This window comes from Centruroides vittatus, unplaced genomic scaffold, assembly GCF_030686945.1.
Source record: "Centruroides vittatus isolate TY-2023 unplaced genomic scaffold, ASM3068694v2 contig_436, whole genome shotgun sequence".
Taxonomy (NCBI): Eukaryota; Metazoa; Arthropoda; class Arachnida; order Scorpiones; family Buthidae; genus Centruroides; species Centruroides vittatus.
In genome coordinates this window covers 579,733-594,238 of record NW_027122237.1, presented here as the reverse complement: position 1 = coordinate 594,238, position 14,506 = coordinate 579,733, and the positions used below count along the sequence as shown (strand labels likewise).

Sequence of the window (14,506 nt, the reverse complement as noted above, 5' to 3'; positions counted from 1 at the left end):
TGTATTGTGTAAAGGCAACGAGCTAGAATATTCCGACTCGTTGTGTAAAAGTGATAGCATACCAAGAGTACTGTAACTACGGTCACAGCCACTATGTAGTATATTCTAGCTCGTTGGTTCAAGTTCACTTTAAGTAAAATAAATCAACAAAAAAGGAATATTTTGTATTTGGAGGTCAGAGTCAGCGCCCCGACAGCCGTAGTCTATAGCCCGTTTTTTAATACCAGGGGTATTTTACAGTACGTGTAGTTAAAGGCGAAGGGTTTGCCAAAACTACGTGTTTCGAAAACTACAGTACACGTAATTAATGGACGGTGCCTATTTAAAATTGCATTTGATTTACAGAAGGTCAATTAAGAATGTCTTATCCTAATTATATTATTACATTAAAATTTTCTAGGAAAAATATTTTCTAAATAATAATAATAATAACGTCGAATAAAGTTTTTATTATGATCGTTCTCCGGTATTCGCTCCAGTTTCGTCACATCCTGTCAGTTATGGCAAATTCTTCCGGGAGGAGGCGTTCTTTTTCACTTTAGGAGAAATTACGGGAAATGTTTTTATGCAGAAAGAGAAATTAGGCACGTCGATATAATGTAAAATTATCGCCCAGAGGTAAGTATTTTTTAAAAATAAAAATGTTTTTTTTTATATTAGTAAAAATTGAAAACGTTGCAAGATTTTTGATGTTAATGGTCTAATGAACTAACATCCTGTTATGTGTGAAAAGTTGTTGAAGTATGTTTGATTATATATTTAACGTTAAATTGCCAGTTTGACACTTCATCTGGCGCTTGTTGTCGAAGTTTCTTTAAGATTTCTAATTTTTATTAAACTTCTGAAGGAATTTATGTATTAAAGCATGTTTTTTCCACATATTTTATATTTATGCAGTTACATTGATAGAAAAAAGCAGCCCAATCAACCTCTTGTAATGGCGAAGCAACCCAAATTAAAACAATTGCGGATGTCGAAGCGGCGGTGAGTTATCCCGTGGGAAAAAAGGGCGATTGCCCGGGGCTCCAAACCGACATTTTATAAAAAAAATAATACCCGAAAACGTTCCCGAAGACGCCGTACGCGGGGCCCCCGACTCGAATTTCCCCGGGCCCCGCAATGCTACGACATGCCGCCGTATCGAAAGTGTGTCGTTTATTTACCGTGAATGCCTGCAACCGTTTAGCTAAATTGTTTATATTTGTTATTAGTTAATGGTAAATATAAGAACGTGTACTAAATAGTGCTACGACGATGGACGTAGTGTGTACCGTGGCAAGGGATTTTGACTCGAATCTGATCCGAATTGTAATTTTTGCTTGGATACAAATGTAGACGTTTCAAACTGTGATCCCTATAATTTCGACGATACAAATTTATATTGTTGGCACAATTAAATTTTTAGGTAATATATTGTTAGATTGGTGTTCCTCGTGTTCGTGCCGGCCGATCTCGTCGAAGGTCTAGTTTTTGTAATGGACAAAATTGGACGATCGAATATAGCCCGTAGTTTAGTGGTGTCTCTTATTAACAAGTTAGGTCAATGTCATACCTGTTGCAAATAATCATAATCTTAAATATAAAATGACTGACTTTCATGGATAGGTGATAGCTGATACACTTTATCATAACCTATTTGTTAATTGTTACAATTATTTTTATTGGTAAGGGGAATTTATTTTCCTAGAACTGTGGCTTTGGATTAGTTGATTAAGAGAAATAGATTAAAAGAGACATAAAAAGGTCACTGTATAATGAATACAAATCTTCTTAAAATATATATGTATATATCCTTTCTTGGGGAATTCCTTATTGACCACTTTAGAAATTCCTGTTCTAAAGTGATCTCCAATTTAAGTTCATTTCCATGATTTTTTCCTTGAAGATACTTGTATGTTTTGTTTGTAAACAAAACAATAGAACAAGTCAAATGAAGACAAAAAGTGAACAAATGATCTTGAGACAATTTGTGGTTGGATGAAGCTCACATTCCTTGTAAGTCCTTGTAAGAACTTTAATTCTTAATTTAGCCATTTTTTTAGTTTTAGAACTTTAACAACATTGTCTAATATTAGATCTAAAACTAAATGTGGCAAACTTGGCAACAGCTTGCATAAAAATGTTACTAGTGATAATGGGCTTGGATGTTTTGAAAACATTTGATGATAAAAAGCATAATTTTCTTGTTAGATTAAAAAGTAAATAAATCTCAAAAGTGTTCTGTACATTTAAGCGCAGCTGCTCTGTGATCTGAAATAAGTTTCTTGTAATGAATGAAAAATCATTAAACAATTTTGTTGTTTTTTTAATACACTGACTACCATAAAGTATTTGGACACCTTGCTTCAAACTTCAGTGACTAACAGTACCATTTTGTTGTCCCTCCTTTTGATGCTATCAACACCTGGACTCTCCTGGAAACACTTTTCAGCAATCCGTGCAGCACAGACATTGGAATATTCCTCTATTCCTACTGTAGATTCCACACTAGTTCAGCTATGGCTTTCAGCTTGTCCTCTCTGGATCTGCTTCTCCAGTTCATTCCAAGGTGTTCTATTGGTTTGAAATCAAGGGTCTGGCAGGCCGGACCATGCACTGCATGTTACTGTGATTGTACTAGGCAAATGGTAGCCGAAACATGTCGGCATGTATTGTTGTCCTGGAAGTATGCATCCTTATTACTACAAAACTGCCATAGTTGGAAAGCATGTAATGGTACAGTACTGCTTAACTTTCCATCTACCACAACTAAAGGACTGATGGCAAACCAGTTAAAATATCCTCATATACTGTACCACTAGTACTATTGAATTTAACACTGTATACTTTAGTAACTGCTTTTCTCTGGGCAAATGCCACATCTACGTGTCCATCCAACTGGAGAAGGATGAACCTAGATTCATTGCTCAACAGGACCCATTACAATTGATCTACAGTTCAATCATGGTGATCCTTTTGCCCATTTTGGCCAAATGGATCACCATGAGTGAAATTTGAAATGGCCAGTTGTTCTATGGCCATTTCAAATTCATGTCAGATATTTTCCATTGAGTGTGTGATTTTTTCCCCCCCTCTTTCCATATATAAACTGCATCACTATGGTCTCTGACAGTTTGCTTGATCGTCCCGATCTGCAAATGTGCCACCTTTTCCACCAGGTGATATTTTATAACATCACAGACGAGTCAGGATGCTGTAGTATCCTTGCGATATGATGTGTCGTTTTTGTACCACGAGACCCTACAATTTCACCTTTCTCAAAGTCTAAGTTCTGCACTGTGTGATATTTTACCAGAAATGATTGCATTTGGGTGTCAAAGCATTTATAAAGCTGGCAGACGTGCAGTCTGGATATGGATGATCTGTAGTTTTTAGCACCTTTGACATTTCTCGTACGGCATTTTCCATCTTATGACGACTTTCAAAATAATTCTATGTAATTTGCTTTCGTTTCTTCATACACACTCCTATCACAGTGCTAAGTGAATATTCTTAGTAATCGGATAGTTTACATACGTGATTGTATCAACAGTACGATGGAAAAGTGATTTCTCCGACGAAAAGAAAGCGTGCAAGAATTCTTTCAAGAATGTACTGTTAAGTAACATCATTTTATCTTATATTAGTGATTTTTATTCAAGCATAAACAATTTTGTTTCATGTAGTCTTTTTAATTTAATATATTGATTTTAATTTACTCATTTCAAAAAGATCCATTTGGATGAAGTAACCTATCTTCTATAAATTTTATAACTGCTCCTTTTATTTCCTTTTTGGAATTTCAATAAAAATAAATTCTCATTTCCTTTGTTGCCAAGGATATTCAGATCATCTGTACAGCTTTGAGATAATTAAATGAATGGAAAAATAAAGCTACATTTGAGATCTGATACAGCTACAAACAAATTTTTTTCTGTGCCTTCATATAAAATTCTTCATATAACAGATTTTTTTTTTTTACTATCATCACACAGAAGTGTTGGGAAGTGGATTTCTATCACTTAGATTATTGATGGAATTTCTAGGTTATTTACATAGCATTTATCTTGTCTTATTCTATAATGGACAGATAAACTTAGAAATTTTTTTTGTTTGTGTGTTGTATGCAGCACTTCCATTTGAACACAATATTCCAAATTTGAATGTCACGTGTGAATGAATTTGAATTTCCTGTATGTTCTTATATTCAGGAATCTGCTTATATTTCCTGAAGATTGACCAAAGTCTGAAAATACTAGGAAAGTTTTTGTTTTTTACATTTTAACCATTTTGACTCCAATAAAGCAGTGTATTTTTGAGTGTGCAGGAAGAATGGAGAGTTTTAAGAAAAGGTACTTGACTGTGCATACTGAAGAATGTAACATGAACTGATATCCTCATGTTAAATCGGGAGTGTAATTCTTGAATGTTATGTAGTATTTAATATTTACTGTTAGATGATCTCTGAAGATAGATTATGGGAACCAGAAAATGCTTAAAAACTTGTAGTAGTAACTAGTAAGTGATGTAAATTCCAAAAAACAACAGCATCAGTTAATAATAAATATTGTAGTTAGTTTTGTGTTTTATTTGCTGAAGATTATGAATAGTCTGAATAGATGTAAGTTAAGTTTGAAATCTATGAAAATGAATTTGTTACTTTTCATTTCATAGTATTTGAGATCTGTGAAAAAATAAATAAATTCTGTTAATATTATGACTAATAATAATTTAGGAAACAATGAATCATCTGAAATTTGACATATGCAATGTTTGCATAATAAAATGTTGCTTGTGAAATAGAGTAAATGTTTTTATTACTTGTATATAATTTATTAATTTAGATATAAATATATAACATGTACAGGTACATATGTATATATGCTGAAATTTAAAATAATTTTATATAAATTCCAAGTATACAAATGATGGAAATCAATAGTGCACATCCTTTTTATACAAGAGAGAATTTGGAAAATTTAATATAATATACAGGGTGGGGCAGAAAGGACAGACTTTTTAAAAAAATCACATCATCTGTAATTGTTACTACAAAAGATATTTGTTGGAAGATGTGAATTCGTAATGAAATAGCATTTTACAGAATTAAGTGTGGAAAACATCATCTCCCGTGTGGTGTCCATTATCGGTGATGCATTTCTGGAGGTGATTTCGGCAACTTTCACACGAATAGCTTCCTTCGGTTCTTGCAAAGAACAGGCTTATGCTCATATACACATGCCTTGAGGTGTCCCCACAAGAAATAATTGCACACGGATAGGTCGGGCAAACGAGGAGGCCGGTGAACGTCACCGAACCTGGAAATGAGGCAGTCGGGGAAAAGATGACGAATAGTGTCAATTGATGCTCTAGCTATGTAGGCTGTCGCCCCATTCTGTTGAAACCAGACACGTCCGATGGGAATACATTTCCATCATGTGCAAGGATGCAGAAACGTATTCTCGTCGGATGTATATGATCGAGCGACCCCCTTTGCGTACGACTGTTTCCTCAGTCGTACGTAAACATCCGGTGTTCTATCGTCCATGCTCCATGACTTCAACCGAAAAGACAATGCTAAGACCTCACTACTTTCATGCTACCTGCCACACATCCATTACTTCACCTAGTGGTAAGTTGTAGCCATTTCAAAAACGTCCATCCTTTCCGCCCACCCTGTATATGTATATATATTTATATAGACAATATATATATATATATATATATGTATATAAAACTTAAATTACTTGCTTTATTCAACAAACAATACTTAATGAAAAAATCGATGCTGCTGTTTAGCCATTACAGATTAAATATTGGGGTTTATTTGAGGGATAGCAACATGGATGCAATACTCTAATTTTATATCATTGAGTTGGCTTAAGCTTATTCTTAATGTTTCTTTATAAACAATGTAGTCCATAAATTTTAGGACTGGAATTACAAAAATACGAAATACTTGATACAAAGATAATACATACATTTTTTTATTCAAAGCACAATCCATTGGCATATATCGCAAACAGACTTTAGCACAGTTTTTCAATTTTTGGAGTGCTGCAGAAAATTCCTCTTTCAACTGTCTTTCTCATCTGCAGCCTTTTGGACGATGAAAACATCTGCAAAGTGGTGTCTAAATTAAGCTTCAAATTCCGCTTGGGAAGTAGAAAATAGTATGGAAGAGACAAATCCAGGGTATAAAGTTGATGTGTGCACTTGCAGCTTTGTGAGTTGCTGTGCTATCATGCAAGAGGAAAAAGTCTTGGGTTTATCGCACCACATTCTGGTGCGATAAACATGCCAAATATGTTTTGGGAGATGATTTAGTAGTACTTTATAAAACTCTGCATTCACTCTTCTTCCAGTACAAATTATTTGTGAACCATGCCTTGCGAATAAAAAAAAATGATCAATATCATTTTGATGCACGACTTTTGGAATTTAAATTTCTTTGCCATAGACAATAGTTGCTATTATTTAATTAGCACATATATTGCTACACCACTGTTCTCATAAAATATTAAGTCCTAAGACTTACAGATCAAACCGTGTATGTTCTCGTGAAAAGTTTTGTCATCCGAGCATTGGAAACTTATCAGATAGATATAGCTTTCGAATTTAAACTGTATTCTGAAATTTGATGAAAACTTCACGAGGAATTTCCTTATTATAATAAGTTCCTGGAGCAAATTTTTAAATCCATACAAACACATCAAAAAGATTTAGCATTGATGAAAATATTGATTTGGTTTGTTAAGATAAAAATGATGATAATTATATATGGAGGGATCCATTTCATATTAAGCTTTTAATCTACTTCAATGCATAAGTATGGTTTTATTTATGAAATATTTGGAAATAATACAAAATTTTCACTATTATATCTGTTCATTCCCATTAAAATAGTGTATGTATTCAATTAAAATTTGTTATTTTGCTTTTTGAATATTTATTATTTACAATTTATTCTCTATCCACAAATAATTTACTGTTTGAACATTGACATTAAATATTTTTTTATAATGCAAAAACTGTATTGTAAATATTTCTTTCGCAGTTTGATTAGCAAAAATTATAATTTTTTGAACCGAACATTTTACGATATTGTATTTAAAAATTTGTTTCCAAGGAACTTTTACTCTTTAAATTAATACTAAAAAGAATTATACGTTGCCATTTATATTAACGAAAATAATCAATACCTAATTTTTATCTTGCTATTATCATTTTTTTCAGATTATATTTGATTTATTTTGTTAAAATGATAGCTTTATACGATATCTGATGAATACAATTAATTTTATATTAAGATAAAATGATTTAAATTAGAAGATAAATACCGTATTTTACGGACTATAAGACGCACTTTTTTCTTTGAAAAATTGCCTCCAAAATTCAGGTGCGTCTTATAGTCCATGCGTCTTATAGGTATTTTTTTAAAAAATTGCTTAAAAACTAAGGTGCATCTTATAGTCCCTAGTGTCTTATAGTCTGTAAAATACGGTATATTATAAAATAAAAAAATATTTAAGAGATTAAGGTGAAAACATTATTTTTTTTCAAGTCAGTGATTTATAAACTAAATATTTACATTCTTCACTATAATTGCATGATAAATAATTGAAATATATCTAAATTAAATAAGGAGTTGTTTATTGTTCAAATAAGCTGAATACTTAAACATTGAGTTATGTTAGAATTGGTTATTAAAGTGTTTGCTTTTAAAAAATTATTAAATCCAGCATGAAAAAAAGGTTTATATATAATATATATATATATATATATATATAATTTTTTTTTCATAAATCGATCCAGTATAATGTAAGCTTTAATCTAAATTTCTATTATAATAGTTTAAAGTGAAAGGATCTTCTAAATTGAATTAGATATACTTAGAGTAAAAGTACACTTACTTAAATGAATCTGTATATCAACAAAAAAATATATATACATTTTCAGTCTATTATTATTAATAATTAAACATGTAAATTAATGAAACTGATAAAATATAAATAAACAGGAGTAAAGCTTGTAAATCGAGATCTATGCAATATTTACTACTAAAAACTATTATCTGAAACAAGAATATAGAAAATATATGTAAAGGAAATATATAAATAACCTTTGATACACTAAGTTACTTGATATTTATTAATTTGAACATTTTATTTGCTAAATTTAGCTTTGTAAGTAAATTTTCCTTTTGTCTACTCATTTCTAATGATATAATGAAAAATATGTGTACCTGTATATATGACGACGATAAATTTAGAATACTGGTACTATAATAAATAATGTACAATATTTCCATTATTTCTGTACAGTAACTTCTCATTTTTACAATTGTTAAGCGTGTTGTCATATTCCCGTAAAACTCTGCATCATAAATCGAGATTATAGATTTTTAAAAACACTGCTCGAACTAGAGTACGTGCAGAGTTGGCCGACAAAAACATATTTTTCACTTGGAGTTTTTTTTACAGTAGAAAATTTATACTAATCATGAAAGTAAGAACTGTGAAATAAGAGGTTCTGTTGTACTTATAACATACGATTATTTTTGATGCTGATAAATGAATCAAATTAAAATGCTAAAGCTAATGCATTTATAAGATTCATAACTATTCTTGTAAATTTTTTATTTTGTTCTTAAGAAATTGCGGTGTAGTCTGTCGTGGAGGTCAACAACATTTAGACTGATTTAAGCTAATTTTAAGCTTTTATTAATGTAATGTAAAGTTTAACTATTGAAGGAGGTCACATTTTTGTGAATGAGTAATGTATAAAGTATAAATGCTGCTAACTAGAGAAGGCAAATAATTTAATTTTTTTTTCTTCAATTAATGCCATATTAATAGAATCTTACAAAAATCAATATTAAATAGATTACTTGATCAACTGTAACAATATAAAAATATCATTGCTTTAAATTTGAAGATGACTTCAAAATTAATTAATAATTTGAGGATGCACATTTTATATTATTGTACAGAATAGATTATTGAACAAATTAAAATCTCATTTTTTTTCTCTTACTCTTTTCATCCTATGGGCATTAAGTTTTTATTCCAGGTCCATTGTTGATTGATGCAATAGGGGCAGTTGGATGGTGAGGGTTGGGGCTTGATGTATCCGGATTGGACCGCTCGTGAAAAATTCTCGAGGTTGTTAACACGGATTTGAATCCGAGTCTTTAGAGAAGTGAGCCGACACCTCGGCACATGACTTTGAGAAAGCTGGAAGCACTGTACTTTATATTAAATGACGATCATAATTATTATTGAATTCGAGGGACTGGCGTGCTTTGTATTATGTATTAACTGAGCTTATCGACATTGAAATGCTTATCCTTGGCTGCCATCTTAAGTTTTCTGTTCGAGAGCGGGAGCATCGGAACACTGAAGTGCCTTTCTCCAACTCTCTATCACTAGCTCTGGTGTTGAGAGTTGTATAACTTTGTCCATCTTTCAGGTTATCTATCAGTTTTATTTTTCTTTTTTCTCTTTTCTTTACTGTGTCCACCTTACCATCCAGCACTGTCCTCAGCAGGCACTCTCTTCTCAAGACACACACCAGCCATTTCCCTTTTTCCTTTCCCCTGATTTTCTTTTATGTTCCATGGAACCAAAAATATACTTTGCATAAACTAATAATATAATAACAAGATTTGACTGTGCATATATTTTATCTTCCTTATATTCTGTTTATTATCCTTTCTTCCTTCCATGGAAACAAACTTAACCGAATTCCTTTCGGACAAATTTAGTTTAATTGGAATATAGAAATATTCTAATGTAAATAATTTTATAAATACTCTCTAATGTAAACATCTATAAAGATCATCTTTGTTGATGTTTCCATAATTCCAGAATCTATTAAAATTTTGAAATGTAACAATTCTCGACAATTGAAGATGTCAAGGATCTGCTTACTTGTTTAAATATCGTGATTTAATCTGAACTATAACAAATATAGATGAGAGAAAGTATTAAAATTTGTATGTAAAAGTATTACATAAAATCTTTAAGATAAATGTTTGATTAATTTAAAAATAATACATAAATTTTGAATTTTTCTAGATTGCTCGTATGCTTTTGTTAATGATGTCTTTGGAAAAATGGCGTTCAAATTATTAGTTTTGCTTCTCTATATTAGGCAAACAAAAATTTTATCTATTTTTTGTTAAGAGAAATCAGGTATTTTGTATAGTTCTGCATTTTATTGATTGTTAATAAAATGAGATAGTTTTTTAATAATTTAATAATTTTGATAGATACCTGCATTTGTGTACATTTAACAAATGGCCGAAAAACGAGGCCTAAAAGGGTTGGAAGAATGGTGTCGGAGAATCACGGAAGGATACGACGACGTCCGTATTAAAGATATGTCGCATTCGTGGAGAGACGGCTTAGCATTCTGTGCTATTATTCACCATTTTGTACCTGATTTAATGTAAGCAATAACTTGAATTTTGTTTTCTATTTGGCATTTCTGCCCTAAAAACAAAAGAAATCTGCAATGTTTTGGAGCAGAAATGTTTTGCCATATACTGTCGTATAAGTATTAGTTAAATAATATCAAATTAGATTAGATTTGTGTTCTGCCGTCTTAATCGTGAATTTATTATGTCCGATTTCCTCGAAGTTTAAACGATAAATTAAACTTTTAATAAACAGCTTAATTAATTATAACATTTTTTTTACTGTAAATTATTCTGTTTTTACATTAAATAGCTTTAGATAATAAACAGCTATAAAAAAGTTTATTCTCGTAGCTATAAACCAATCATAGAATCTCTTTTATACGGAACGTGTTTAACTACAAATTAACAGATCAAACGGTCACATTAATATGTAAACAACAGCCAACCGACCCAATCTTTCGATTAAAGCCAGACAACCTGCCAAATTATTGGGCTATAGTTAGGCTAAGTTAATCGAGCCTAACTATAGCCCGAAAATACGGCAGATTGTCTTGTTAATATCGGTTTGTGTAACGTAAGTGATTAATAATTATAATAACCAGCAGTTAAATTTTCATACGGTTTTCTTTTAAGTGATTTATAATTTATTTTATTAATTAATTTAGTGTGATATTTTTTCACATCAATATAAAATAACTAGTTATTTATCTTTGTTTTAGTATTGACTTCAATTTTTTTAAGTAAACACTAATAATCATTTAAAATAGTTGAAATCGTTAAATATATTTAAGTCGAAACTTCAAAATACAGTATTAATTACGTGTTTTTTACTATAATTTTGACTTAAAAATCTTAAATAGAAATAAAAAGGAACATTTTATGTATATTTTCAATTTGTTATAATATATAATTTATCATTTTTATAATTGTAAAAAGTTATTTTTAAATATTTTCAGAGATTTTAATTCGCTCTCTAAAGAAAATATTCTTCACAACAATTCACTGGTATGTACTATTTTGATTACTTCAACATAAGAAATTTAAATTTTATAATAATTTGTTAAATGTAATAGTACTTTAAACAAAAAAAAGTAACAGTATTCTATACTATTTAAAATCTTTTTATTTTGTATAGTTCTATCTTTATTGATCATAATTCTACAACAATTACAAAACCAAGATGGAAAAAATATAGGCTTTCTCCTAAAGATTTTGATTTTTTAATAATTTATAACAAAATATGATGTTTATAATTTAACATATCGAAATTTGTATAAATAAAATGTTGTTTTGGAGTTTAAAGAAAAAATCTGAAACATCCGAATGCAGAATAAAACACTTGACTGTTTCTTTTTTTTTACATTTGAACTGTTTTCTAATTTGATCTGAAAACGCTTTAAGTGATAAGAATTAAAATACTCATTAATTTTCTTGATTTTTTAAAAAATAATTTTAAGGAAAATATCATCAATAAATCTGTGAAACTTGTTATTGACTTCTAATATAAATAGAACGATTTTATGAATATTGTTTCCTTAACTATGAAAGATAGGAATAAATTCAGAAAAAAAAAAATATTTTTTATCTTTTTCTTGAAATTTTACATTTATTTTTGTAAAATAAGATTGATTTCGGAAAATTTTTCGTATTATACAGGCATTCGGCATTGCAGAAAAACAGCTGGGTATACCTGCGTTACTAGATGCCGAAGACATGGTTAATTGTATCGAACCCGACAGACTGAGCATAGCTACGTATCTTTCGCAGTTATATCAATATTTTGAAGGTGGTGGCAATAAAAGATGTAAGTAGATTATCTTAATTAGTAATTTAATTTTTATTACAATAATTGTTCTGTGCATACAATATAGGTTTTTATCTCCATGCTTGAGTGAGGAATTTCAAATTGTTATTTCAAATGAAAATTTGGCATGGACTCTATTCCTAAATTAGTATTATTTTCTCCCCTAAAAACTTATTGTTTCATCTTATATTTCAAATATCATTGTTTATATAACTTAATTCTATGAAAAAATTATAGCTGTGACCAAACAAATAATTTTAATTAATAGCTAATTGAATATTTTAATTGAAACATCTCAGAAATAGATAAATATAATGGCAAAACTTTGTGTAAAAGAATTAAGTTAGATACTGTTGTAGGAAGTCTCTCAGAATTCTCCAATAAATTATTTTTTCTATGTATTTGTTATTGTGATTCCAATATACTCAAACCTTGGTTTTCAAACAAATTGGTTCAAAAACAGAATCTCAAACTCGTAATTGCACCAGTTGCCGAAGCTACTTGGCAAGAGCCTGCCACAGATCGGAGAGACGGACGGTCGACTCCCTACACTTCTTACGTTAATCCGTTATGGGAAAATTTATTTCGGTTTAGGAACAAATTATGTTCGAAACCTGAGGTTTGACTGTAATAGCGAAATATGTTGGCAAATTATTTTAACTGCCATATAAAATTACCTTCTTCTCAATACTGGAACGAATCACAAACACACTTTTTAAAATCCAGTAACAAAGGTTTTTAACAATAAGCTTTTGATGAACATTTTAGATGTTGACCAATGTCTGCACATTCCAATTTAGAATTTCATTAATGTAAAGACCTGAGGCAGACCTTGGTCAAGATTGAAAATTTTCAGTTTGTCAAACACTTTTTACATTAAAAATTTTTACTTTACTTCAAAAGTTATTAAAGTATCATATGGATTTTTATCATCTAGTTTATAATACTAGAACCATTTCAGTTTTTATTTTTTAAGTATCTCATTATTTAAATAAATAAATAAAGTACATTATAAATACTTTCAGTATGTAGAAAATTTAATTGCTAATTATTACAGTTCAGTTTTTTCAAATCAAAATGTAAAATAGAAATAATATATTTTTAAGTTAATGATATGGTTCTGCTTAGAGATAATTTATTTTATATACAGTCAAACCTGTTTTTATGCGCTCTTTTTATGTGCGAATTTTTAATTTGTGCGGTTTTTTTTGTGCGATTTTTTATTTGTGCGGTATAGTTGGCAACTAGTCTCATGCGATTCGTCATGTCTCACTTTGACTTATTATAGCTAAATAAACTTATTATAGCATAAATGCACTTATTATAGTAATATTATTGCATGAATATGCGAAAAATGAAATAATTTACTTTTTAAGTCAACAAAACACCACCTGGACAAAAATATGTAAAACAGACGATAGACCAGACGATGCAGTCAAGTGCTGACATCTGTTGTCAATAAATTCTATTTCGTACGGTTTTGAGTTATTTTCTATGTGAGACTTTTTTTATGCGGTCCCTGTTGACCGCATAAAAAAATATATTTTTAATTGTGTTGCGAAAACTATTTTTTACAGCCATTCATGAAGTTTCGTGCGATTTTTTTTATGCGTTTTTTTTAATGCGGTCCCTATCTCCCGCATAAAAACAGGTTTGACTGTATATTATATCTAATTTTCTCTAATATTAAATCTTTTAAATGAAATTTAATGTCACTTATGTTTAACTAGGCTGCAATTTTCAGATTGTGGACCTATACATTTCCACTTGTCCATCTGTCTGTCTCAAGAATGGAGTTAAATAGATAAAAACCAGGACCAGATATGGAAAGCTTAGTGGCCAGCAGTCCCAATTAACTATATAAAAACTTCCAGTCTGGACTGCAAGTCATATGATTTTTTTTAAATTAAAAGATGATTAAAAATTGCAGCCTGGCATTGTGACAGTGTCACAATAATATAGTCAAACTTATAAGGACCGATGATCGTGAAAAGTAAAAATTACTCCATCTGGTCAAGTTCAAATTTAGAATTGATTTCAGGTATCAATCTGTAAATGCTTTGTAAAACTGCAGCCCAGGCGTGAGAAATATTGGTCATTAACTTTTAAAACCATCATGTAATCTGTCCCCATATGGCTACCAATTGTAAAAAAGGAAGAGAGAAATTAGCAAAGTTGAGGCCAAAGTTTTCGATGCAAAAACGTGTACGTCGGACGTTCGGCGCCACTTTCCCGTAAGCCTAGAAGTTTGACTATGGTGTTTGGAAAGTTGGTGGAATCATATTCGACATTCCAAACAC

The 14,506-nt window shown here is 30.4% G+C and overlaps 1 protein-coding gene across 3 annotated transcripts in view; it reads left to right on the top strand.

Annotated features, from left to right (window-relative positions):
* The first annotated feature begins 478 nt into the window (after window positions 1-478).
* The window catches only part of LOC136976930 (MICAL-like protein 1), a 41,740-nt gene continuing 27,712 nt past the window's right edge, over window positions 479-14,506 (top strand). For 2 of the 3 annotated variants that reach the window (XM_067272313.1, XM_067272311.1), the window contains exons 1-5: window positions 485-618; window positions 10,059-10,175; window positions 10,253-10,431; window positions 11,359-11,407; window positions 12,059-12,206. In XM_067272313.1, the coding sequence (XP_067128414.1) occupies window positions 10,280-10,431; window positions 11,359-11,407; window positions 12,059-12,206 (349 nt within the window). In that variant the 5' untranslated portion in view covers window positions 485-618; window positions 10,059-10,175; window positions 10,253-10,279. Of the gene's footprint in view, window positions 619-897; window positions 985-10,058; window positions 10,176-10,252; window positions 10,432-11,358; window positions 11,408-12,058; window positions 12,207-14,506 lie in introns of all 3 variants that reach the window. The other variant, XM_067272312.1, reaches the window with a different exon arrangement.